At 31.1% G+C, this 26,275-nt stretch overlaps 1 protein-coding gene across 1 annotated transcript in view; it reads right to left on the bottom strand.

Moving 5' to 3' along the window:
• Positions 1-26,275, bottom strand: part of LOC101893144 (homeobox protein homothorax) — a 195,304-nt gene that overhangs the window by 150,633 nt on the left and 18,396 nt on the right. The window contains exons 3-6 of the mRNA XM_005183744.4: positions 23,860-24,001; positions 11,452-11,502; positions 8,638-8,688; positions 1,502-1,687 (exon numbers count right to left, since the gene is read on the bottom strand). Of these exons, the coding sequence (XP_005183801.1) occupies positions 1,502-1,687; positions 8,638-8,688; positions 11,452-11,502; positions 23,860-24,001 (430 nt within the window). The remainder of the gene's footprint in view (positions 1-1,501; positions 1,688-8,637; positions 8,689-11,451; positions 11,503-23,859; positions 24,002-26,275) is intronic.

Here is a 26,275-nt window from a genome sequence, read left to right as displayed (position 1 = left end):
TGGCAAGTTTGAAAAATAGGGACGTTTATGTTGAGTTGAGTTTTGTGTTTTTTTTTTTTTTAGAAAAAATCGTATACTTTTAGGTATTTTTTTTACGTATATCTCGGTTCATTGTTACTTGCTTTACTTTTGAGTTTGAAAAAATTTAAAGAAATCATAATTTTGGTTTCTACAATATGGAACTCTAATAGTCAGCCTCGTTTTTAATGCGATAACTGGCATAGGTTTGTTCCAGGGGTTTAAATTGTTGTTGGTGATCCTTGTGGAAATTTTTGAAAAAAGAAAATTAAAATTGAAAATCATGTATTTTTCGTAAAGTCTTAAAGAGTTGGGGATTTGGAAAGGGGGGAGTGGTAAATTTTTTTTTTTTTTTTTTTCTAAAAGAATATGGGGTTAGTAAAATTAGTAAAAAATATAATAAAAAATTGATAATAATATTGTGGGTAATATATATGGTTTTTAGTATTTTTTTAGGTTAGTTGTTTTGTTTTTTAAAAAAAGATATACATATATACTATATTGGCGAGCTATATGGGCCTCTTGCAAAAACGAAGTTTGTTTTCTTTTGTTCTGGTTTTTTTTTCATTAAAGTTATTTTTAAGTTTTCTTTTTGTAGTAGTTGCGGTACTTTTTACAAATGTTTGTTTTTTTTTTCTTTTCAAAAAATTATGATTGTTGTATATTACAATTTGTTTTGTATTATAAAATATTTAAAAACAAAAATATTTTTTTTTTTTTTAATTTTTAAAATGGCTTAAGATTTTTTTTATTATTGCCTTCAATTTCTTGCGGAAAAAATATTTTTGTTTTTTTTTTAGTTTACCACATTTTTGTTTATAAGAAAAAACACAAATATATGACTATTAGCATTGAGAGTAAGTAAGAAAAAATTGCAGCACGTATAGTTTTTTATTTAAAAAAACTGCAATAAATCATAAAACTTTGCACTTTTGTGTTTCTTTTTTTTTGCGATTCATGCTAAAGAAATATTCCCAGTTTTTTAATGCATGGATTTTTCTTTCATTTTTTTCTAAACAAAAAAAAACTATTACGCACTTTTTGCTCGAGTGTACAGCTTTGGGTGGTAGCAGCTTCCTTGGCTTTTGTTTGGAATTTTTGAGAGTGAGGGGGGGCTATACGTGTTGCAATCTTTTTCATATTTTGTATTTTTTTGTTGTTTCATAATTTGGCTTAGTAGTCATGATTTGGATAATTTCTTGAAAACGTGGTTTGTTATGCGTTTAAGGATTTTTTGGATTTTGTAGTTTGTTTTTATTTAAAATTTTTGGTAATTTACACAATTTGTATTTTTTTTTAATTTTTTGAAATTTCTTTTTTTTTCTTTTTTTGTTTTAATTATTAATTTATTTTAATCCCAGGGCATTGTGAGCACCCGCTTCGTTTTTGCAAGAAGGTCGTTATCGTACTACGAACATGGGTGCACCACCGCATTGTAGCTCGCCAATATAGGACCATGTGCTCCCGCGAAGGGGGTACTCACAACGTCTGGTGTACTAGCTCCATCGGTGTGTGATGTTGAATCGGCATTACTTCTTCCTTCACCATTAGCTGAACCCAATTCTGGTGGTTTGGTGGTGTCCCGTTCGTCAATTACTAAATCTATTGGCATTTTACCCTTTAGACATGAGATATATCGATGACAGAAATTATCGCATAATTCATGTACCTATATTTTTTTGGTAGGTTGGTGTGTGCGTTCGTGCGTGCGTGCGTTCGATTTTCATTTTGTTGTACGTTTACGAAGGGTATTGAATTGAATTTGATTTTGGTTGTTTTTTGGATTTATTCGGTTATTTGATCGCAGCAACAGCAGAGTTGAGTGCGCGCGTGTTGGAATATAGAGAGAGAAGAAAGAGAAAAAAGAAAAATAAAAGAACGGGAATTAGTTTTCTGAATTTGCAAAAACTTTTTTCTTTTTTTTAAATTTTATTTTGGTTTGGAGTTGGTTTTTTTCGGCTAGGGTTCATAATGGTGCAAAGTTGATTTTATTGCTTTAACATATATGAATTAACTAGGGGAAAATTTCCAAAATTATGAAAATATAAAAATTGTTGTTTTTTTAATTAATATAAAAATATATATAAATTTGTAACAAAAATTATTCGTGTTTTTTTCAGATTTTTTTGATTTCAATTTTTATATTTGAAAACACTTAAATTACACGAGTAATTAATGTTTTATATAGGAGCTTAAAAGCTAATTTTTTTATTATATAAAATATATTTATTTAGAAAAATGCCTTAAATTTTTATTTATAAAAATATTTTCAATGTTAAAAAAATTAAAAAATTTTCAGATATATTGTCAATATTTTTAAATAATTTTTAAATCCTTTTATAAATGTATGTTGATTTTGTGTTATATAAAAAAAGAGTTTTATATAAAAACATAAATATTAAATATAATTGTTATAGAATTGAAATATTTATCATAAATTGAAAGAGTTTTCAAAAATATATTTTTTTTGCAATATTTTCAATAAATTAAAAAAATGTTTTAACATTTTCCACAATATTTTCAATTGTTTTAAATAATTTTAATTTTTAAATTTTTATTAAATTTTTAAATTTTTATTAAAATATGAAAAACATATTTTTCAATATTTCAAATATTTTAAATAATAACAATATAAAAAAAATGAAAATGAAATATAATTAATTTAATAAACAATTTGATTAATTTTTTTAATTGTTATATCATTGATTAAAAAAAGAAAAATAATAAATAAATAAATATTTATAAAAATATATTTTTAGCATTGAAAATATTGTAATTTTGCAAAATTTAATTTTTATTTAAACGCCAAAAATATTTGATTTTTTTTTTTGTTTTTTCCTATACCTTCCAGGATCTGCCTGCCTTAAAAACCTCATCAAGCTTCTGATAGCTATGCAAATTGGAATTTGCGTATATATTGCGTTCTTGCTTTCATTTGGCGTCACAAAAAATGGCGCATTGTCCCCCCTCGGCCTAACCTATACATGTAGAGCCTCACACACATGTTAAGGATAGATGACCAAAAAGCCGGCCGGTTTGTTATTTTTTTATTTTATTTGACAATGGCTGGCTGGAATAGAATGCAAAAATTTGCCATAAATATGCAGACTGGCAAAGGAGAAGGAGGATGATGACGACGAAGACTGCGACCATAATGATGATAGGCCTGGGCAAGACTCATATGCATATTGGACGCCTAAAGGCATCATCTCTCACTCTCATTTTGAAGGTTTTAGAAAAAGGTAGCCATGGCTAGCCATCCAACCAACCATTTCAAAACACATGCCACGCTGCTTGGTATGCTAAATATATTTTCTATAACAAAAGAAAATAAAAACGAAATGAAGGCAAAAAGCCTATGCCAACAGGCATTGCTTAAACTTTAAGTCGAACAGAGTTGCATTTGATAAAGTTGCGATGCGTTGCGTTGCGCGTTGCATGGCTCTTCTCCGATAACATTTGAGAGATAATGAAATAATGTATCGAGCTTGGGTGTAAAAGGGTTTTACTTGTAAAAGCAATTTCAAGAATATACAAGCCAAGGGATGGATGGCTGCAGACGGCAGGGGGAGATCAGCTAAAATGTTTAAGCTTTTAAAATGATATCATGTCTGGTTGTTGATGAGTTTCGCTTCTCTGTTCTTTTTTTTTTTTTTGGTGAATTTAAAGGAGCAGCAGACATCCGTTTGATATGCAAATGCCTTTTTTTACTCTTCTTTGTTGTATTTCCATTTGCTGTTGTTGCTGTTGTTTTTGTAATGCGTTTTAGCCTGATACTGCAGCTTTTGTATTGTTATTGTTTCGTTTTTGTTATCGTGCTCAAAAATTTTTGTGTCACTGGTAAAAATACAATATTTTGTTCGTTTTTTTTTTTTTATTTTTGGTAAGAGATCTCAAATGTATGGGTGACTGACTGACTGAGCAGTGAGTGAGTGTCTTGTGTGAACTTGTTAAACTGGTTTTGTGGCCAAGTTGGATGGCATTCATTGTGGCTGGTTTGCGCTTGCGCACAGCCGTTTTTTTTTTCCAATGTTATTCAGGCTACATCCAGCTGACCAGTTGTCGTCATCATCATCATCATCCCATTCGAAGTCGAGTAAGTTAAGAGCTATTTGTAGCTGCAATACGTCCTTTACTCCCAGGAAAAGAGACTCCACAGTCCACCCAACTCACCCCCTCATACCTAGCCCAGGTTTGCGGTCAATGTTATTGTCAACGAAAGAATAACAACAACAATAGCTAAGGAAAGGAACTTTTGGTTTTAACTGTTATTTTTTGGATGGTGAAAATACTGGTTTCCAATTTTTTGGTCAGACAAAAATAGCTAACCCCCCTTCCAAAAAAAAAGTAAACATGTGGAGAGTGGAGAAAAAAAAAAGAAAGTTTTTCCTTGGACTTTGGAGCCTCCACAACAATGCCATGATAAATTGCCCAAGCAGAGAACATGAATTTTATAGCCTTATTTTGCTAATTATTAATTTTATGATTTGTTGTGGTCCTGGCCTGCAGATGTTGGGACCTTTCGTATTCCCTACATGTAGAATGGACCAACATTTCCTCTGTTTTGTTGTTGTTCTTGCTATTGTATAGTTATGCATTTTATAAATTGTTATGTTCAGTTTATGGCTGTTATTGTGTGTGAAGATGGAACATTGTCCATTGTCCAATGAAAGGAGCAGGAGTTAGGAGCCAGAAGTCATCTGGAATTGTCATCTTTATACATACGTACATACAATAAATACCAGCCCCAAGGAGTCGTGGTAGTCCAGCCACAAGACTTGAGTCTCTTATGCTCATTACAATGCTAATGATCATCACTGGGACTCACTCACTCACTCTCCAAACTGCAAGCTGGCCTGTTTGGCAGTCTGTTGTTGTCATGCTGCTGCTGGTTGTGGCTGATGCATTGTTAATGATAATTTTGATTAATTTGTCAAGTGTTGAATTTGACATGTTAAGCGAGCAAAATGCTGACTTCAAAACTGGTGTATTGTCCAGTCAAAAGCATAACTATACCCATGTGTGTGTCCGCTGCTCTTGGAATGAGTCAAGGCGGAGGAGGAGGTGGTGGTGCTGGTGTTTGCAATTGCAGGCGGCAGCTACACGACCAAAAACAACTAAAACTGGGCATAACTGAATGTTTGACTCATCATCGACATTGTCAAGCCATGGCATGGCATCAGCGGCCATGATGCTGCGAATGCTGAAGCAAGAAGTCTCCTTTACACAATCTCTTTGCCACATCATAAGAAATACATGCATCAGACAGCCAGCCAGCCAGCAAGCTAGTCCGTCAGTCAGTCACTCACTCAATCAGACAAACAGACAGACAAAACAATTCTATATGAATACGTGAAATTTATGTATGTTTTCTTTCCTTTACTGTAAAGAGCAGATAAAGCAACAGCAACAACAACCGAAGTGAAATTCCTTTAATTGCCATCATCATCATCGCGATGATCGTCATTGTGTGTCCGTTGTAGTTGTCGTCTTCTGTTTGGATGTTGTTCTTGCTGTTTTTGTATTTGGGTGGCATGTCAACTATTTGCAGGCACAAAATTATGTTGGCCATGTTTGTGTGATAAGTTAATAAAACATAAAGCAGAATTATGACATAAATTACACGAAATATTTCACAACAACAGCAGCAACAACACATAAGGATTCCCAAACACCAGCAGACAACAACAACAAGAAGAAAACCCCAACAACTAATTGAGAAATTAATAAAACGCCACGTAAAGATTTCCCGAAGGTAATCGCTTAGTTCGAGCCACAGACATGGTGATAATTGAAAGATATGGGCAAAAGGAAAGAGAAAAATATAAAAAAAGCTTTTAAGATTAAACAAAGCTTGTATTCCTCTGGAAACCATTATAAAAAGCTTTGAAGTTTTTAAAATTAAATAAAGCTTTTATACCTCTGAAACCCATTTTTAATCCAAGATTAACAGATTTTAAATTGAAGCTTTTAAAATTAAACAAAGCTTGTATACCTCTGGAACAAATTATAAAAAGATTTGAGGTTTTTAAAATTAAATAAAGCTTGTATATCTCTGGAACCCATTTTTTAATCTAAGATTAACAGAATTTTAATTTGAAGCTATCTTCTCAAAACTTTGTTAAATAGAACCTCGAAAGGTTTGATTAAAATCTAGGCTATCAGAAAATGAGGAACTTAACTTTTAAATCCTATGCCATAATTCCTCAACACAGTTGAAAGTTAATTAGGACTCGAAAGCTTAGAAAAGAATCCAGTTTCTCAAAAAAAAAAAAAATAATAATAAAACGAAAGCTCAGAGAACACAAAACAAAGCTTTAAAGTCCTAATTAGAAAAAATTCAATTACGAAGATTTCAAAGTGAAAATCTTTAGAATTTTTCCAAAGAGCTTTCTTGTAAAGCTTAAAAGCTTTGAAACAAAACTCGATTTTTTGGAATTGTTAACAAAAATTTTACTGGAAAGAAAGTTTGAAACCAATTTCAGATTCTCTAATCCTATCCATTTCCAATTTCTCAGAAGCTTTCACTGCACCGCTTCTTCCTGTTACTTTGCCACATAGAAGAAAACATAAATATAAATTTATCTTCTTCTTCTTGATGTTTTTGCAGCTGTTTCTCTCTCTTGTTTCATTTTTTTTCAGCGATTTCCTTTTGGCTGATAAAAATCAAATTTACACACATTCAAGCAATTTTCCAACAAGCCTTAATGCAAATTTGTTTAGCTGTGTTTTTTTTCTGTTTCTGTTTCAATTTTATTCTCATACTTAAAGCATCCGTTCCCCATAATGAATGAATGAATAGTTGTTGTTGTTTTTATTTTTTGTCTTTTTAAAAGCAAATTAAATTAAATGCATTGACTCTGGATCCCCAAGAACCCCTCTGCTTATTTACATTATACGCTTGGTGGTGTTGTTTTTGTTTGCAATAGACAGCCAGTAGTAGGCACCATTTGGTCTCTAGACAATAACTAAAAATGGTATGGTATGGTGGTGCTCCACATTGTGTCTCGGTTGTTTGTGCACCGGAGGCAACAATGTAAATCTCAACTCAGATTAAATCTAATATGGAATGTATTTTTTCTCCAAAACAACAAAAATATTTAATTTGTTGTTGACCTTATAAAGATGAAGTGTTTCAAATTGGAATCCAAAAAAAAAAATTAATATTGTTTCAAATTTGGTAACCGGTTACCAAACTTGAAAAAAATTTACATAATTACTTATTTAGGTAAATTAAGGAAATTTTTTTTTTATTTCTTAAACATTAAGCCAAGCTTAACTAAACCCCCTAAAATAAAATTCCACCATTGTTTTAAATAGAAAAAAAAAAATACCAAAAACAAGAACTTGGTTCCAAGTTCCTTTATGCTTGGTTTCATTTGGTTTAATTAATTTTTTTTTTTTTGGTGGTGAATTGTTTTCCTTTTGAGAAAGTCTAAGCTAGGTTTATTAAGCGTAACGATTTTTCACTACACTAAAACTTGGTTAATTTGTATAGTTAATTGCTTTTTTATGTGGTGTTTCCTTTTCGAAATAAATTTAGAGATGTTTTTAAATAATATAAAATAAAAAACTTGGTGGTCAAGGTGCTAAAGTGGCCATTAAAATGGGGGAGGATGTGTCAAAGTTGGGGCAAAAAAAGTAATTTTAAAACTAATTAATTAAGGAAACATAAAATAAACGGCTGAGAAAATTCCCAAAAATAAATCTAAAGGTAATTACAAAACCAAGTGACAGGTGAGGGATTAAAAACAAAAATATTAAGTTGGCTGCAAATGAAGGTTGGGAATTGAAAACAAATGAAACGTAGGTGGCGCCCAAGCACAAAAATTAATTTTTTCAGAGAAGATCCTAAGAAGATCTAGAAATGGGCATATGCTTTATAAAAAATGAGTTGATTGGATCCCAGAACTAAAAATTAAAATATAAAATTGAATGCTAAAAAGAAATTGTAAGGGAAAAAATGGAAACATAGGTGGCGCCCAAGCAAAAAAAAATATTTCTTTCTGAAAATACCTTAAGAAGTTGGGAAAAAGGCTTTTCAGATAAATGGGGTATCTTGGGTCCCAAATTTATTTTTAATATGAATAAAGAAACAGCAATTCAAGAAGGTATTAAATGTGCAATGGATGACATGTAGGTGGCGCCCAAAACCGTAAATGAATTGCAAGACATTTATGGGGGGTTTTTAGTGGGAAAGAAATTTGAAAAAACAGTGATTGAAAAAGTTATTGAATAAATGTCTGTACATAAATGACATGTAGGTGGCGCTCAAACTATAGACGAATTACTGCATTTTTATAGGAGGATTTTTATGGGCAAAGATGGGAAAGAAATGGAATACTTTTGGAAGATATTTAACTCATTGGATGTTCACGCTATTTTGTCCTCACAAAGGGAAGCCTGTATAGAATAATATTCAACTGAATAAATATCATATTTTTTTTAAAAAAAAATTATTAAAAATTAAAATATTTTTTTTATTTTATATTTAAATTTCCTTTGCATTAAGGCATTAGTTTTGAAAGGAAAATTGCTTGTTTTTTTTAATATTTAAGGCATTTTTCTTAATAAATATATATTTTTCAAATAATTTTAAATCATTTGTTCAATACTTACTTTTTCTAATTCTAAAAGGTGAAACCGAAGTACTTGTATTGCTTGCACCATCTGTAAGAGAAAAAAAAACACACACAATTAATTCACAAAATTCCAATCAAATTGCAAACAAACTTCACTTTAAAATTTTACAATAACCTTGACCCTCAATGTGTTTATTTTGCTTTTTTTTACACTCCTGTAAAAAACCTGTTGCCTTTATAATTAACATATTACAAAAATCTTTTAAGCATTTTTTTATGGGGGGAAAAATGTTCAAAAAATTATTAGACAGTTTTATGAGCCTATTTAGCACCAAACCTCAAATAATAAACCTCAGGACATTTTTATGTTTAAAAAATAAAAAAATGAAACAACAAATGACAACTACATTTCTTCCATACAAATAATGTACAAATGAAGCAAGCCATCATTGAGGAATGAAAATATGGTAAATGGTTTCAAAAGTCATAAAGTTTTGTTGGTTTGTTTCCCTTAAGACCCAGCCATAACTAAGAGTGTCATTAAAAAAATTGTTTACAAATCCCCGGGATGACACTTAAAAACCGATGTTTTCTTCTTTTTTCCTGTCAGATTTCCGAGTTTTATTGCCAAGAATCCGCCGGCTTAGATGGCAGCAGACCCACAAGGAGGCATACGAAAATATTAAGTATGTGTTACTAAATTGTTGTTTGAGGCATTTAAATAAGTGTGTATAGAAGACAACAACATCATAACATTTTTATACATATCATAAAAATGAGGAGCAACAAAAACGGCATATGGACAAACCGATAGACAGACAAATGGACAACCAAACACAACTAAATTACCCAACAACAGTAACATACAGCAGCAGCAACAACAGCAACATTGCACTGCACATGATGTTTTTACGACAACAAAATGATTTATGAGTTAAAAGTACTTGTTATAAAAAAAGCGCAGGCGCAACGCATACCACAGCCAGCCAGACAACCAAGCGGCAGGGAGACGTAGAGAGAGAAATAGAAGGAAGTAATGGCATGGCTATGATTTTGTTAGACCACTAAGCAATGATTTGCCATGGTTTGGCTTCAACTAAACTACCACTACCTCTTACTTGGGACTAACTGCAAATATGTTTTAATGTTCATACACTTGCTACAATTTAATGCATGTTCTTGGCCTTTAAATTGGTCATAAACTAATAATAATAAGCCATAAATGGCTCTCACTCTCTAGAAAAAATTATGATGTAAAGCCAAAGAGAGCCAAAGACGTTATAGGGTTCTTTGACAGATATTTGAAATTGTTTTTATGGTTTGTTTACCATTCGAAAAGGAACACCAACAACATGTTGTTGTTAAAGCAAAAATAGCAAAAAATTAAATAACACCATAATTTTATTTTAATTAAAGAAAGAGAAATTTGCATTTTACTCCTACTCGTCTGGCCTCACTCTCTCTCTCTCCTCTAACGCTGTCTATAACTGGTCATGTTAATAATAATGTATCTAAAAACATCTTCCCTTATAAGTCGTACATCCATCTTAGAAAGCAAAATTTTGTTGATAATATTATTGTTGTTGTTATTGCTTTTTTTAAGATGATGATAATGATAATAATGATGATACCGATGACGTTAATAATGGCAACAATCTTGTTATATTATTTCATTTTAATGAATTTAAATCTTTTTTATATTCTTGTTTAACATTTTAGTGGTGTTTGTTGTTGTTATTGTTATTTGTTTTTTTGCAATTTTTATACACATTTGTATGTGGGCTGCTGCTTTAAGCATTTGAAAAAAATAACACATATTTAATTTCAAAATCTTTTAAATGACATTGAACTTGTTGCTTGCTGCTGTTAAGCTTTGAAGTCGTTCTCTCTTTCTCTCAAAGCTGGTTTTTCTTTCTTGTCACATAGAATACTGTATATAAAAATGTAGAATATATGCTGGCGGGTTTTTGTTGTTGTTGTGAATGATGATGATGCACCCCCCATATATACCACATATACAGTGGGGACTTGATTTTGAAAAAAAATATGACGTTTTAATCGAAAATTATTTTTTTAAAGCTATTAAGGGGAATTATTGGGAAAAATATTTTTTTCTAAATTAATTTGTTTTTGTTTGATAAGAGAACAAAATGAATAGAAAAATTTCTTTGAGTAAATGTTTGAAGAATTTTGAATATAAATTGCTTTTATTTGGATATCAATTGAAAAATTTTGACCAGGTGGCGGCCAAGCAGAAACTAAAATTTAATTTTCCCGCAATTGTTAAATATGTTTTTAAATGATTTTTTTTAATCTAAAATTATTACTTTTTAATATCTTTGGATTTTTTTTTTTTTTCTATATTATAACACAAAAATTAAATATAATTTTTAATATAATTATATTGTTATATTTATATTTTTTATTTATTTTTTATTTTTATTATTATTAGTATAATTATTGTTATTATTTTTATTATTAGTATTATTATTTTAATTATTTTTTTATCATTAGTGTAATAATTTTTATATTTATTAATTTATTTTTATTAATTTATTTTTTTTTCTCCAACAAATTCCCAAAAATCCAGACCCCACTGTATTCTCATTCTCAATCCCCAATATTTCTTCCATCACTTGTGCCGTTTTTTTCTGCCTGTGTGTGACAAATTTAGTTTAATTTTTTTATATTAAATTTAATTGAATTAAATTGTTTGAAATAAAAATGGCTGTGATTTGTACAATTTTCGCCTAACACACACTCACATTTTTCAAAAATTGTTTTTGGGTCAAGGTGTATTGAATTTATAAAAAAAATAACAAATTATATATTGCATATATTGTTTACTTACCAGTGAATCTACTTCGGGATCTGCTGTGTAGTAGGGTTTTTGTGATCTGATCTGTAAGGAGAAGAAAAAAAAAACGAAAATTAGAATTGAACGAAAATTAGAAAAAACTACAGATTGCTTACTATTTTTAGTTTTTAGGGACCACCCACAACAATTGTTTTACAAGGAAATAACACTAAACTTGGATTTCAAGGATTTACAGAGAAAAAAAATAAATACCAAAACTAGATGATGATGATGAGGTTGAGGTTACTGGTGATCCAGAAACCAAACTACCTGTTCCCAAAAACACCATGACTAATTCCTTTAGTGTAAACAAACCAAAAACAAGACCCTATTTCTTTGAGTGTTTGTGTGTATGTGTTCCCAAGGATTAATTGTGGCGATATGCTAAGGCCATAATAACAAAAAAATTCAGGCGAAATCCCTGTGTCTAGAGATAAGCATGCGACTCAATGTCTCCTGGTTGTTTTTTTGAAACAGAATGGCATTTTAACATATTTCCCCTGAAATGAGTGAGTGACTGACAGACAGCCGGACTGACTCAGTGACAGAGTGATGATGTCGTCTCCTCAATGCCTAATACACTTGCTGTCATAAAACCAACAATAAACCCCCCGTATATGTGTAGAAATATAACAAAACAAATGATGTTCCCGGCTGTGACTATGTCGAGCAGTTTGTGACATGCAAAAAGATAGACCCACCGAAAATGTGATGACGACGACGACGGCGACAATAGTAAAGCCACACACTTAGATAAAAATCACCAAGGCAATAAATAGATAAAATGCCACCTAGTAGTAGTTGTAGTAGTAATAGTTGAACTACAAAAACAAAACGGGGAAAAAAAGAACACCCAAAACGCCGCAGAGCCCAAACAAAGCCACCACAAGAATCACAGACAACAAAGTAGTATTTTGTAGTGTTTTCGCCAAAATAACAATAACAATAATAACAACAAGACCACAATGCCAGCTACAACACCATCACCAGACCAGCAGCACCAGTGAAAGAATCCACAACTGCAAAAACATATGTGTGAGACTAATGATGGCCATAAATCATTAAAGGTGTATTCCACTAATATTATTGTTTATATCTGTTGGGCAAAACACAACAAAACCCCCAAGCAAGGCACTGTGCAATGCCAAAGCTCCACAACAACAACAAAAACAAAAAATACAAAAGTAAAAACCGCCAATATTACAAACTATAGCATATAGACAAAACCAAAAGTTATACACGTTTATTGTGATTATTGTTATTATTTATTTTTTGCCTGTTCTCCCTCCCTCCCTCTCTCTCTCACACACAATAACAATGTAAGCAGCAATAGATTTTTGTATATTGAACTGAATACGATTTTGAAAAAATTGAAAAAAAAATTATTAAAGAAGATGAGGCAACAACATCAATCATTGCCTGCTTCATTCTCCCTGGAAAGCAAGAAAACTGAAAGCACTTATGTGGCCAGACGACCGCTGGAAAAGAGAGTCTTTGTTTTGGTTCGTTTCTTGTTTTACCAAATTGCAGTCCAAAAGGAGAACGAATGGCAACCAGGCGGGCAGCCAACCAGCCAGCCAGTTAGCCATTGTGAGTAAACCATATTTGATTATAGGTTAGGAGTTAAAAACGAAAAAAACAACACAAAATAACCCCTTTAACCATAACAATTATAATAATATGGTAACGAACAACATAAATGCAAATTCTAGGGGCCAAAGACGTACATATATTGCCTTCTCTTTCTAACATTACTTGGAGTATAAGAAACAGAGAAGAAAAAAACGTTATTGGAATTAAATTAGACATTGGAAAAGAAAATGGATTCCCCATAGGGGCCCACAGGGAAATGAATTTAGAAATAAGAAATAATGACGTATGAAGGGCAGGAAACGTTTGAAAATAAGTTCAAATTCCAAAGGAAAGAAAATAAAAATATGAGATATTTTTTATTATTTTTTTAAATCGTGAAGGACATAAAAATGTTATTTTTTTATGTTTTTTTTTTTTTTTAAGAAATAATGGACCTAAGGTGAAAAGTGTAATTTTCTGAAAATTTAATTTTGAATTTAATTTTTTGCCAAAACAAAAAAATGGAAATTTCTTCCTATTTTTATAGTTTTTTTTTTTTTTTTTTTTTTTTTTTTTTTTGTGAAAATTCCCATTTATTGAATTTTATATATTTTTTTCTCTGAATTCCATTCAACCAACATTGAATAAAACTTTAATTAATTCTTTTAATCATTATTTTTTTTTCCTGAATTCTTTATTATTTTCATTTATTTTTTTTTATTTCTGCCAAATCAGTTTCATGTTTCCCCCCATATATACAACGGCAACAACACCACGATTAACTTAAGTATTTCATTTCTCGTTGTTGTTGTTGTCGTTGTTGGTATTTTCTTTTGCTCCTTTTGAGGTTTTTAAAAATACATAAATCATTTTAACAAGTAAATTCACAGCATGAGACGTTTGTGCCACAAAAATCTTGTCGGCAATGTTATTGCTTTGCTCTATAAATAAATTACACATGGAATGGAAGAGCATAGCGAGAGAGAGCGAGCGAAAAAAAATCACTTGAAATTGTTGGATGATTAGAAATTTGTTTGGTTTGAAAATGGAGAAAAAAAAGAAAATCCCGAAAAGTTAAAAAAATGAACAAAATAGGGGAGGTATGACAAATAAGGGAATGGGCAACATGTTGCAAAAGAAAATGTTGCTGAATATTTTTAAGACATTTTTTTGAATGTTAGTATATTTAAATATTTTCATGAGCTTAAAAATACTCAAACTGGAAACATGTTGCCCGGAGGGGAAAATGTTGATAAACATTTAACGTTACAAATTTATAAAAATTTAATGAATTAAATTTGAACTTTATTTATAAAATTAAATAAACGGAATGGAAATATCGTAAAGAAACTGGAAAATACTTAAATTGGCAAGATGTTGTTGTAAAATATTAAAATAAAGGCAACATGTTACCAAAGAAATTGCAAAATATTTGATTTGGCAATATATTGCTTTGGAAGAAAATGTTGATAAACATTTTGCGTTGCATTTGTTTTTTTTTTTTTGATAATTTTTTATTTGTTTTTTTTTTTTTTTAATAATTAGAAATGCTTTGAAATATAAAGGCAACATGTTACAAAATAAATTGCAAAATAGTTGAACCGGCAACATGTTGCTATACAAGAATATAACTAAATATTTGTTTATTTTGAATAAAAAAAATTATTTTTGTTTTTCATAAGAAAACTTTGAAAAATTAAGTCAACATGTTGTCATACTAAAAATTTTCTTGTTTGCGAAAGAAATATTCGTATTTGTTTTTAAAAAATTAAGAAAGCTTTAAAACATAGAGGCAACATGTCAAAGTGAAAATGTTGCTATACATTTTTTTATTATTTTAAAATACACCTTTTATAATATTGAGTTGAAATGAAGCTCATTAACTGTTCCAATTTTTAAAAATATATGTATTTCTTTTCTCAGAAATATTTAGAAACAAATTTTCCAGCAACATGTTGCCAAACTTAAATGGCGTTTTTTCTCTCCTTTATTTATTTATTTATTTTTTTTTTTTTGGGGAAAACTATAATCTCTTATCTTATCTTCTGCTTAACATTGTTGATTTGTCTATTTTGTTATTTATTATAAGCGTTGCCCTACTACCGGATGTTTAAGGTACACGAGTAGTTTTCGTTTTTTTTTTTTATCGAAAAATCCCTTTATAAATATTTAAGCAAGTATTTCATTCATTTTAGTTGAATTTTGGGTTTTTTCATGATTATCAATGCTGGCTGGTGACAGTGAAAGTAGTCATATATTCTGTGGCAAGAGATCTTCTACAAATAACTATAACTACCCGAAATCTCTGTTGTTAATAAATATTGACACTTTGCAGCAACAATTCATGGGAGGTTACCCAGTTTGAGTTTTTGTTTGTTTGGTTACTCAAAAATTATCATTTTTTTTTTTCAAAAAATATGAACACACAATTTTATGGTAGCTAATGTTTAACTAATACCCGTGTTTGGTTATTTTGTTGTCTACTGTCTAGTGTCGCTGTCGTCTGTAAAAATAAAAATTTGTAGTGAAGGTGGTAGATAGGTAGCAGCAATTGCTTCAAGTGTTGTAAAGATAATGAAGCAAAGCAAATAAAATGCCACTCACAATAACGTATAACACATGTTTTGGCCCGACTCGACATACAACAACAGCAACAACAATCCATAACGCAATGCTTTAAATAAATATTACAACAAGAAATTATTACAATTATTAGGTTTTGGAATTGTGGCGTTTTTGTTGTGTCTGGAGCAACATTGCAGCTCCAAATGTTGGCTAGCACCAACCAACAACACCATCATGATGATGATCATTATCATCGCCAGTACACGTACCCTTTGCCAGCTAGATATTTTAAGGCGCACCACTTGTTATCTTTATGATTTTGATATTAGTTTTGTTGTTATTGTTAACATAGGCCTAAACGGCTGAGGTTTGTTTGTGAGGGGAGAGAGATGACGAACGCTATGCTGCTCTAGGTGACCATAAACCACCAGGGCCATAAACATGTAATCATGATGATGATGATCATACCCTGCAGTTTGAAACTTTACACTTAACAAAAAAATGTGTTACCAAAAACATTTTCACTTTTTTTGAATATTTTTTGGGGGTTTGGAAGATAACATTTTTGGGATGGTGTGCGAGTGTGTGTGTTTTGCTCTAGTTAACCAAACAATCAAGGTAATCTCTTTTAGATTTCTTAGATTTGTTTTTTATTTTCGTTTTGTGTAATCAAATATCTTTTACTGTACACAGAGAAAGATAAACAGCAAAGATAATAGCCGGCTATTGGGAAAGAATATAGAATAAAGAACTGCAGAGGCGCCAGTTAGGCGACAAAATCTTTAGCTACTTCTCCAAAGGGGTGTTCTTGTTTTGTGGAACGAAACAAAAAAAAAAAACATAAAAGAATTCTAGTAGCAGTTCGCATTCTTTGATTTTGAAACAAATTTCAAATATCAAATCTTATCTGGAACCTGGCGGTAATCACGTGAGAATATTAAGGTTAATTGATTGAATCATATATGGCAGTGGCAAATGAAATTTGAAACAAATCATAAGAGCAAAATCAAATGTGGTTAATTTTTATTATGCCAAGGGGACGGAGAGAAGAGAAGGAGGGATGGGGGGTAATTATTGACATTATTATGGCCGCAAAGAAAAAAGGTGCGAAATCACCAAGCTGCCAGCAAAATTATGGCTGTTTGCTTTTTGAGGGAAGAAGAAAATAAAAAAAAACTGTAAGGTGTAAACACCGCAATACCAGTAGTTGAATTTTTTTTGTCTGTATTTTATAAAATGTTCTTGTCAACAAGACAAATACCAGAGACGACCGCCACTCAATATCTACAATAAAATTATAAAAAACAAACTAATGCAATATAAAATACAATTTTATAGTGTTGTGATTTGACATGTGCCCGTAGCTACTAGCCCGGGGGCTTTTGTCCAAGATTTATGAAAATTTATGATGGCCCAAGTCGCTGGGTATTATAAAAAATAATAAATACCCACTGCGGAACCTTATATCAAATGTGACAGAAAACGGCAAGCTTTTGGGATATTTCTGCAAATCAAAGTTGAGTAATGACCATGTGGCTTTTACTATCTTCGTGGTAGGAAGCTAGCGATTTTGTAAATAAATAAACACACCAAAAATATAAATTATAGTTTTAACAAATTAACCTTTAATCAAGTGATTTGTCATCATCATAACAGTTAATGTCTTTGCTGGTTGCGCTTTCAAAAAATTAAAGAAGCAAAAAAAAAAAAACAAGTGGCTGCAAGTCTTTAATAAAAAAATCTATAACGTGTTGTTGGTAATATAAAATGCATTAAATCATAATGTTTGACTAAAAAGACAACAACAACAAAAATAATAAATTATTGCAGTTAGTTTGTAAGCGAATTGTGGTTGTGTTTGTGTGTGTGTGGTTGTACATGCGCCTGTAATAAATCATATTTTTATAATTAAACCAAACATAAATATCATTCACACATCCAAAAACTGTTGGCAATGTAATTTTTCAAAACAAAAATATTAGATTATTAAAGTCGTTACTGAATTACTGGGAGCCACTGTGTTCAGCAAATGAGAGAAAAGGAGAGAGTGTGAGTGAAACCAAGAGATGAGGGAAAACAATACGAATTCGTATCAATTCTTCTAAGTGATAATAATAATAAAGAGAGCGAAATTCTTCTCTCAGAGAATTCATCTATCAGAAACATTTGAAGAGAAGAGGCTTTTTAACGGTTAAATTATTGCCATTGAGAGAGTGAGGTTTTCTCTCTTTAAGTATCGATGTTTTCTAAGGCAAAGTAAATCATTAAAAATAGAGAAAGGGCAGAGAGAGTGTAGAAAACATTCACAGGAATTAATGGCATTTTAGGAAAAATTTTCCTAAATATTATGAATAGAATTTTTAATTTTCATTGTTTTTAAAATAGAGTAACATATGTATCAAGAAAATTTAACATTTTTCGAAATGATTTTTTTTATTTTTTGAAGGAGAAAATTGAATCATTTTCCATTTTTTACCTCAAATCAATCAACGCTCACAGAAAATAATTTAGTAAAAATGTTCAACTTTTTTTCAAAATGTATTAAAATAAATATTTGAAACGAAATTATCAAACACTGCAAGAGGTTAAAATCCATTTCAATAAAAAAAGAATTAAATAAAATTTTTTTGTTTAAAAATTAATACAATTTTTGTCTGGATGTTAATTTGATTTTGATTTGAAATCAATTCAAATAAACAAAATCAAATTGGAACACAGCAAGAGAGCCATGAGAATTATGTCAAATCATATTACACCTTTGAAATGTTATGTGAAATAATAAGCAGATGAAAAAAACAATAAACAATTTGAAAGTTTTGAGGAAAAAAGAATTGAAATGCGCAATACTTTTTTCTGTGGCATGCCTTGCCTGCAACTGGCAACACTGTTGCACATGTTTGGAAGGTTGTTTGGTCAATTCATAGAACCCCAACCCCTTTTTCTTGCAAACAAACAAAAAGGGAAAATAATCTTTTATACCTTTCACAACAACAGCGTCAAAAGACAATGGCATTTAAATATTGCTCATTTTAACGGTTCCAAAGAAACAAAAGAAGACCTAGAACTTATTGCGTTTGAAGGGAAGGAATCCTTGAGAACAATACATGTAGATCTTTAAAGGAAATTTAAAACCTTTACATAAGGGTTGAGATTTCCAAAAAAAGAGAATGAAAGGCATTTATGAAAGATTTCTTTTTTTTTTCAAAATCCTGAACTCATTTTTTTTGCTCCTAACATTTGACAAAAGCCTCAGCAGAAGAAGACACAAATCCGAAACGGACAAAGAAATTGTTGCTTAAACACAAAAGAGATTAAAACCTTTCGGCCAAAGGAGGAATGTGGAAACGCAACGCATTAAACGAAACGATCACAATGTGATGATCATTTGTGTGTTGCTCTCCCCTCTCCCTTCCATGCCTTCAACAAATAAAGATTTGTGTGAATGCCTGCCTGATGATGATGGTACCTGCTTTAAAGGCAAAACCGAAATAAATCCACATTTGTTTTTTTTTTAAATTTTTTTTAACTCAATTTCTGTTGAAATTTATATAAATGTTCTCTACGACCTTATAACATTTTGAAAATACTAAATTTTGGGTTGTTCTTTTCTTTGCTTAAAGCCGAAAAAATCAAAAACCAAACAAATCAACAAAAGGAATGTTAATGAGAAAATCCAATTTAAAATTGTTGCAACATTGAGAAATAAAGAACAAAGATTGATTGTTAATTTGAGGGAGAAAAAAAATAAAATAAAATAAAATAAAATAGAACTACAAAGCAAAATTATTGCCTTATAATTCACAATGTGATTTAGGAAAATTAAAAAAAAAAAAAAAAAAAAAACAAAAACAATCGATAAATTTCGTTTAATTGAAAAAGAAGAAGAAGCAAATTCTTCAGAACATTTCACAGCAAAAATAACTGCCTTGATTTTGACCTATATTTGGGGAAATATTTCAAATGAAAGTTATTTTCAATATCTCAGTTACCGAAATATATCGATGAGTAATTTTAAGAATTAACGATTTATTGCAGTTTGGAAAAAAATTAAAAAGAATCAATTCTTGCATTTCAATTATATATGATAATGAGAACTTTTCAGAATTAATAATTAACTACAAAAAATTGTGATTTGAGATTTTATTTTAAAAATTAAACTTCATTGATATACAAATTCAATATGAACCCCGAAAATCTCTCCAATTCTTTATCTATCGATAAATTTTGATAAACATAATTTCCAATATTTTAATTTCCTTAAACTTCATTGATATACAAATTCAATATGAACCCCGAAAATCTCTCCAATTCTTTATCTATCGATAAATTTTGATAAACATAATTTCCAATATTTTAATTTCCCAAAATATGTAATACTATTGCCACTTGAATTTCTTATTTTCAGTTATATTTATTTTTTTATTATTGCAATATGTTTTTTTTTAATTTCCCAAGAATTAATTTTTCAGAAGAAATATCCCAGCTAAAAAATCTCAAATTACTGTAAAGATTATCTATTGTATTTTTTTTTCTTATTTTTTTACTCAACTCCTCATCTGTGAGGGTCCGTCCATTTGTCCCCATGTGCCTGGCCTAACTGGCTTGGCTTGTTATTTTTATGACATAACCATATGTTTAGCACTTGGCGCGAGAAGATTTTTTTCTGTTTTTTTTTTATAATTTCTTTAAAAACTGTGTTAAACGATCAGCAAGAACCAGAGACTACAGGCTACATTAATAAACGAGACTTAAGACACAGAGAGACACACACACAGACAGTCAGACAGACAACCAGACAAATTAAGCAAATGCAAAAACAACAAGAAGCGGGCTTCATATTCAAGTGGAGGGTTTCCTAATTTAACTGCCAAACCAGATGTATTAAATATGTTTTAAAATACAAGAATTGTTGTTGCAGCTCTTCTTCTAATTATATTTGATTGTGTCCAAAAAAGAATAACAATAATAAGAAGAAACAATTTTTTTTCAGGGGGAAGTGGGTGTCGTATGAAGAGAGAGATGTGGAGGGTGAAAAATATGGTTATGATCTTGTCATTTAAATAATTTATGATATTATTTTTGGAAATATTAAACTGCATTCCACGACCATATTCCTCACTCACCAGACATGTATGCATCCCAAGACTAAGTGTAAACAAACAGGGTGTCCCAAAATTGGCTTGATGTGCATTAAACAGATGATGATCATGATTTTTATGAAGTTGCCAATGCCAAAGTGACTGGCTAACTGAACTGTCTTCCCATTAAAGTTGCATTTTTTTTGTTTTTGGAAAAATTTTGAAATATTTTGTAGCGAGTACTCACTCCCAAAGAGTTTCGAAGAAGCTGCCAAGATGTATGGGCTCGCGCGAAAAAATGCATTAAATAAACCATCATTTCAGGCACCTCATCATCAACATTGAGGGCCACAGGCCACAACATAAACAGGCATCAGCCAGCAGACATTAAATGCTGTTGGATTTCTCCACTTGTACTTTGGTTACTTTTAATTTCTTTTGGCGTTTTTTTTTTTTTTTTGTGATTTTCCTTCTTTTTTTTCTTGGCATGCCCATAAAAACACTTGGCAAGGCTTTTTTAGTGGATATTTTTTTGCCACATAAATTTCATCTGTTTTTAAAAACATTATAATGTTTTGTTTGCATTTAGCATAGAGATGTCCCTTTCCTCCAATTCATCCCCCCTTCGGCCCAGCAAGCCAAAAAGGAAACTGATGATTTTATTTCGGCATCATTGAAAATTGTGACAGTTTATGAAATTTATCAACTTCTGCCAACAAATTTCCATGCGGCCCAAACGAAAAATCTAATAAATTAATTGCCAATTTTTTGGGAAGGCAACATTTTCCTCTCTCTCTCGGTCACTCTCTCTCTCTAGGATTTTAAAAATAAAATCAAAAAATGTTGTTTCTGGCTATTTTTAAAAACCAAAAAATTTTGTTTGCTTCTCAAAAAGCTGTCGATTTTGTGGTGAATACAAATTCGTTTATAAAAATATACAAATCTCTGGGCATTGTTGTTGGAAATCAACAGAAAATAATGCCAATGCTTTTACGATGTCGTCTAATGTTTTGAATGTATTTTAAAAAGATTGTTGGTCTGCCAGCCAGCCAGCCCGGCAGTCAGTCAGCCAGTCTGTCTTCTGCCTTAGCCGAGTGGTGTTAGCTTTACTAATGATGCAGCTAAAAAAATGCTTTATTTTAAAATGATATTTTTAAAATTCATGAGAGAAATCAAGAGATTAAAATCATCGTCATCATCATCCCCATCGTCCGTATCCCCATCAAGACGGGCAACATCTTCTTCGTCGTTGTTAAATGGAACATTGTCGTGAATGATGCTCATCATATGCATGTTTAGTGCATCATCTAAGGAGCAGAATATGAAACAGTCAGTCATAAAGATTCGTTTTTTTTCCTTCATGAGACACATTGTATTTATAATGCCATACATTAGCCGCTAAGAAGAGATTTGTCGCTGGTATTCCCTTTCTCCCCCCAAAATGCCCTAACAAAGAAAGCAAACAAAGAGCAGCAACAACAAACACATTGCCAAGAGTGTTAAGAATTTTTCAGCCTCAATTATTATTAACACCACTTGACGCAAAATCAAAACCATTTGGCCATTGTGACCGAACTTAATGGGTTAATCTTACAAACGATGAGGGTGCTGGGGTAATGATCATGATCCAAGTCGAAGCAGAGGCGGTAGTGATGGTGGTGGGGTGAAACGATGTTCCCCGATCATATGTTGAATTCCGTAATGTTGTTTGTGGCTTCATAATTTTTGTTCTTGTTTTTCGTTTTTTTTTTTTCTGAGAGTGAATGTTAATACGATTGTCGATTCCACACAAAGAAATAGCCCAGCCAAAACATTAAATACAAAGAATAGTAAAGAAGAAAATGAAAAACCAAAAAACAGCAGAAAAAAAAACTTTAAATGACGTCGTCGTTTTGGCTGTTTTGTAGCGATGATTAATGAAGTGCCAGAAAATAAAGATCATCATTATTGTAAGATATTTAAAGCATAGAGTGTGTACACAAACACACACACTGCAGTCACATACATATGCCAAAAGGAAACTGGTACAACAACAACAAATTCTACAAAACTAACTAAGTGATTCACTTTGCTGTGTTTCATGCCCTCATCATTTGGATTTTAAGCAATGAAAAAAACTATGAAATGAAAAGACACATCTAAAGTTAGGGTAGACAATATGGAAATTGTAAAGAGAAATTGATTTCGAATGGGGAAATACGAGATATTGTTAAAGAAACATGTTGCGGAAGATATTTTCAAAATGTTTCAAATTGCAGAAGATCGATATAGAATAATTTTAGAGTCTTAAAAAATATTCAAATTATGGCAGAAAGAAAATTCCATTGATTTTAGAAGTGAAATGGGTATGCAACATAAATTTGTTGCAGCAACATGTTGACAAGGATTTTTTTATTATTATTTTTAATAAAATTTCAGAAATAAAATATTGAATTGGGTACTATTTAAGCTCTTAAAGAAAAATTCCCATGATCTTAAGCATAAAAATGGTATAGGGCTATGACATTTTAATCGGCAACATGTTGCAGAACAACATATAATTGAGGACTTTTTACCATTTTTTTTTAAATTAATTTACACCAATGAAATTTTAATGTAGTTACTTATTAAACCATTATAGAAAAAATGCCATAATTTTAAAAAGAAAAATAAGAAATCTGTACCCGCAACATGTTGCAGAAGACTTTTCTCTATTTTTTGATTTTCTATAGACTTTAAAAAAATATTTAAGGAATATACAATTGTCAGACTTTATATAGACATAAATATAAGATAAATATTTATATAAATTTTACTTTGAAATTAAAAAAAAAAACACACACACAATTTTGTTGCTGCAACATGTTGAAATAGTATATATGCTATATATTAACTAATTCTTGGTAATATCGACTTATTTTCAGTAACTACTTGTGTCATTTAAAGCATTTCGTTTATTTTTTCATACTATTTTCACTATTTGAGTTGTAACTTTTAAATATGTTGCTGCAACATATTGCCTTAACATATATTCATTAAATTAACTTCTTTCTGGGATTTTTTTTTGCAATATTGCTTTAACATATTGCCTGAACTTTTTCAATTCTTCTGCCAATTTTAGTGATTTTTTTTTTTCAAATATTTATCACAAAATTAATTGTTCTTTTATAAAACATTATCTATTATTAATTTTAATTGCCACACTTACCTGTTTACTAAACATTGCAATATCTTCATTAAACGATTCTGACGAACATACATCACCACCTTGCACACCAGGTTCTCTGGGCGTACATGTGGCCAATTCACATTTTTCAAATATTAGAGCCAACAGCGGGAATAGGGGATGTCTGCAAAGGGAAAAGAGAGAGATATAAAACAGTGAAATAGAAAATAAACAAATTAAATTATAACAAAAAATGAAAAAACTGAAAATCAAAATACAAATCAAATATTTTTGATTTTCAAGAAAAACGAAAGAACAGCAAAAAAATCGGTTTGTCGATCGCATGAAAATGTAGTGAGAGCAGCACACTTTTCTTGTATTGCCTTAAATTTGTTTACACTAATGGCGACAAGAAACCGCCGTCGTCATTCACAACATCATCTTCATCGTTGGCTACGCTGGCTGGCGATGGAAGCAAAAGCAGCTGGTTTATCATCATCATGTGGCTAGCGAGAAGTGGTCCAAGGGTATTTGTGGAGGGGGAGGTAATTATAACGCTGAAAGGGTGGTGTCAGGGAATGAATTTTTGTGTTGCGGAAAGTGTCTTTTTTTATTTGGGGGGCTATCATCGCTTGAATGGTAGGCCGCCACAGTATCTGTATCTATGGCACTCATTAAATACCACATACTTACCCATTACACTTGTGGCACACTCGTGTATGAGCATGTGCATGTGCATGTGTGTGTGTGTGAAGTGCATTTAACATTTGGTATTTTAATTAGAGCATAAGTTAAAGGAAATGCTATGCATTTCTAAAATGCCAATTTTAGATGATTTTTGTTTGTTTTTCTTGTTCTAGAATTCGATCAACCTTACACTTACTGTACGGTGTAGCAGCAGAAAAAGAAGTAAACCAAAAACAAAATCATGGATGGTATGGCTAATTATGACTAGGCCTAGTGAGTTGTGTTGTTGTTGCTTTTTTTATTGAATCAAAATGGAAAAGGGAAATGATGTTTGTTGGCGGCTGGCGCTTGCAACACAACGGGATATTTTTTGGCGGTGTATCTCTGAAGGTAATAAATGCCATAAATAAGAATGAAAAAATGACTTAACGATGGAGCAGGAAAACCCGGGAAAATACAGCAGGCCATATTTGGAAAATCAAATAATAAACTTGAAAATTGTGCCTTTTTGTTCCCGCCAAAAATAAGAAAAATCTATTATTTTTTTTTAAGTTTCCTGCCATACATACATATTTGCCGGTTCATAAATTAAAATTGTAAATCAACAAGTTTGTATTGCTCTGGTTTTCGCTTAAAAGTCAATATCAAACAACAAACCTTCACTCTTTCCCTCTCTCTCTCTGCCAGAGCCGACCAGCAACATGGCAGCAGTAGTAGCTGGCTGCCAGCAACAAAAAAACCGGCAGCAGCAGCAACAACCAGCAAATGTGTAAAAGTGTTTTGACAAGGAGGCCTGTTTTAAATGCACGAAATTGTAATAAATCTTTGCTCATATTGTTGTGGTTCTCGTTGTTGTTGTTGCTGGTATTTTATAAAAGACTACCGTATGTAAACATTGGCATAAACAGACACTCTCTTTCTCTGGTGTCTTCTTCATGGCTGTTCTCTTCTATAATGTGTCTGGCTGGCCGGCAATCTATGGTTGTTGCTTCCCTGCCATTGTTGTTGGGGTTTCATTGATAATTTATTACCATCTTTTTAACTGTCAAAATTTCATTGTTTGGCTTTCCAAAATAATATACAACAAAATCGAGCAATTTTTTTGCTCTTAAAATGTCATCTCTGGCGGGAGAGAGAGGGACAGAGAGTGAGAGAGCCAAAGAGATTGGTTCTGCTCATCTTGGGATTTTTGCTGTTTTTTCAACATTTGCAATGTCATTGTTGACAGTTTGGACATATTTGTTGATAGGTTTTTCTGTTTGTTATTGTTGTTGTTGTGATGATGGTGCTGCCATCACATTTAAGAGGGGGCTTCACATGCCAAGCAAATCTTACAGGATTTATATGAGTTTGTGTGTGTGTGTCGATTTAACAATTGAAAATGACAAATTGTTTTGTTTTATTAGAATTTTTTTATGTGGTTTTGTATTTTTTTCTTTTTTTGTATCAGAAATGATAAATGATTTTTGTTTTCAGTTTTCCTTGCAACTAGACATATGCAAATTTGCGGCAGTGTGTTATTATAATTCATGTATTCATGACCAAAAAAAAAAAAGAAACGTAGTAGGGAAAAAAAACTAAAACATCTGCCAGCAAAACTGACCATTTATGTTTGCTCACTTTCCGGTTTTTTCTTTTTTTTTGGTGGCTGTCTTAGCAAAGTTCTACAAATTGCACCTGAATTGAGTTGAGTGTCGTTTTTTGTTACCCCTAAAAAGAAATGTCTGCCCTCTATAATTTTTCAATTAGTATTTCAAATGGTCTTTTAGTG

Source organism: Musca domestica, unplaced genomic scaffold (assembly GCF_030504385.1).
Source record: "Musca domestica strain aabys unplaced genomic scaffold, Musca_domestica.polishedcontigs.V.1.1 1, whole genome shotgun sequence".
NCBI lineage: Eukaryota > Metazoa > Arthropoda > Insecta > Diptera > Muscidae > Musca > Musca domestica.
The sequence above is the reverse complement of the archived record's forward strand: the minus strand, read 5'-3'. Positions and strand labels throughout refer to the sequence as shown.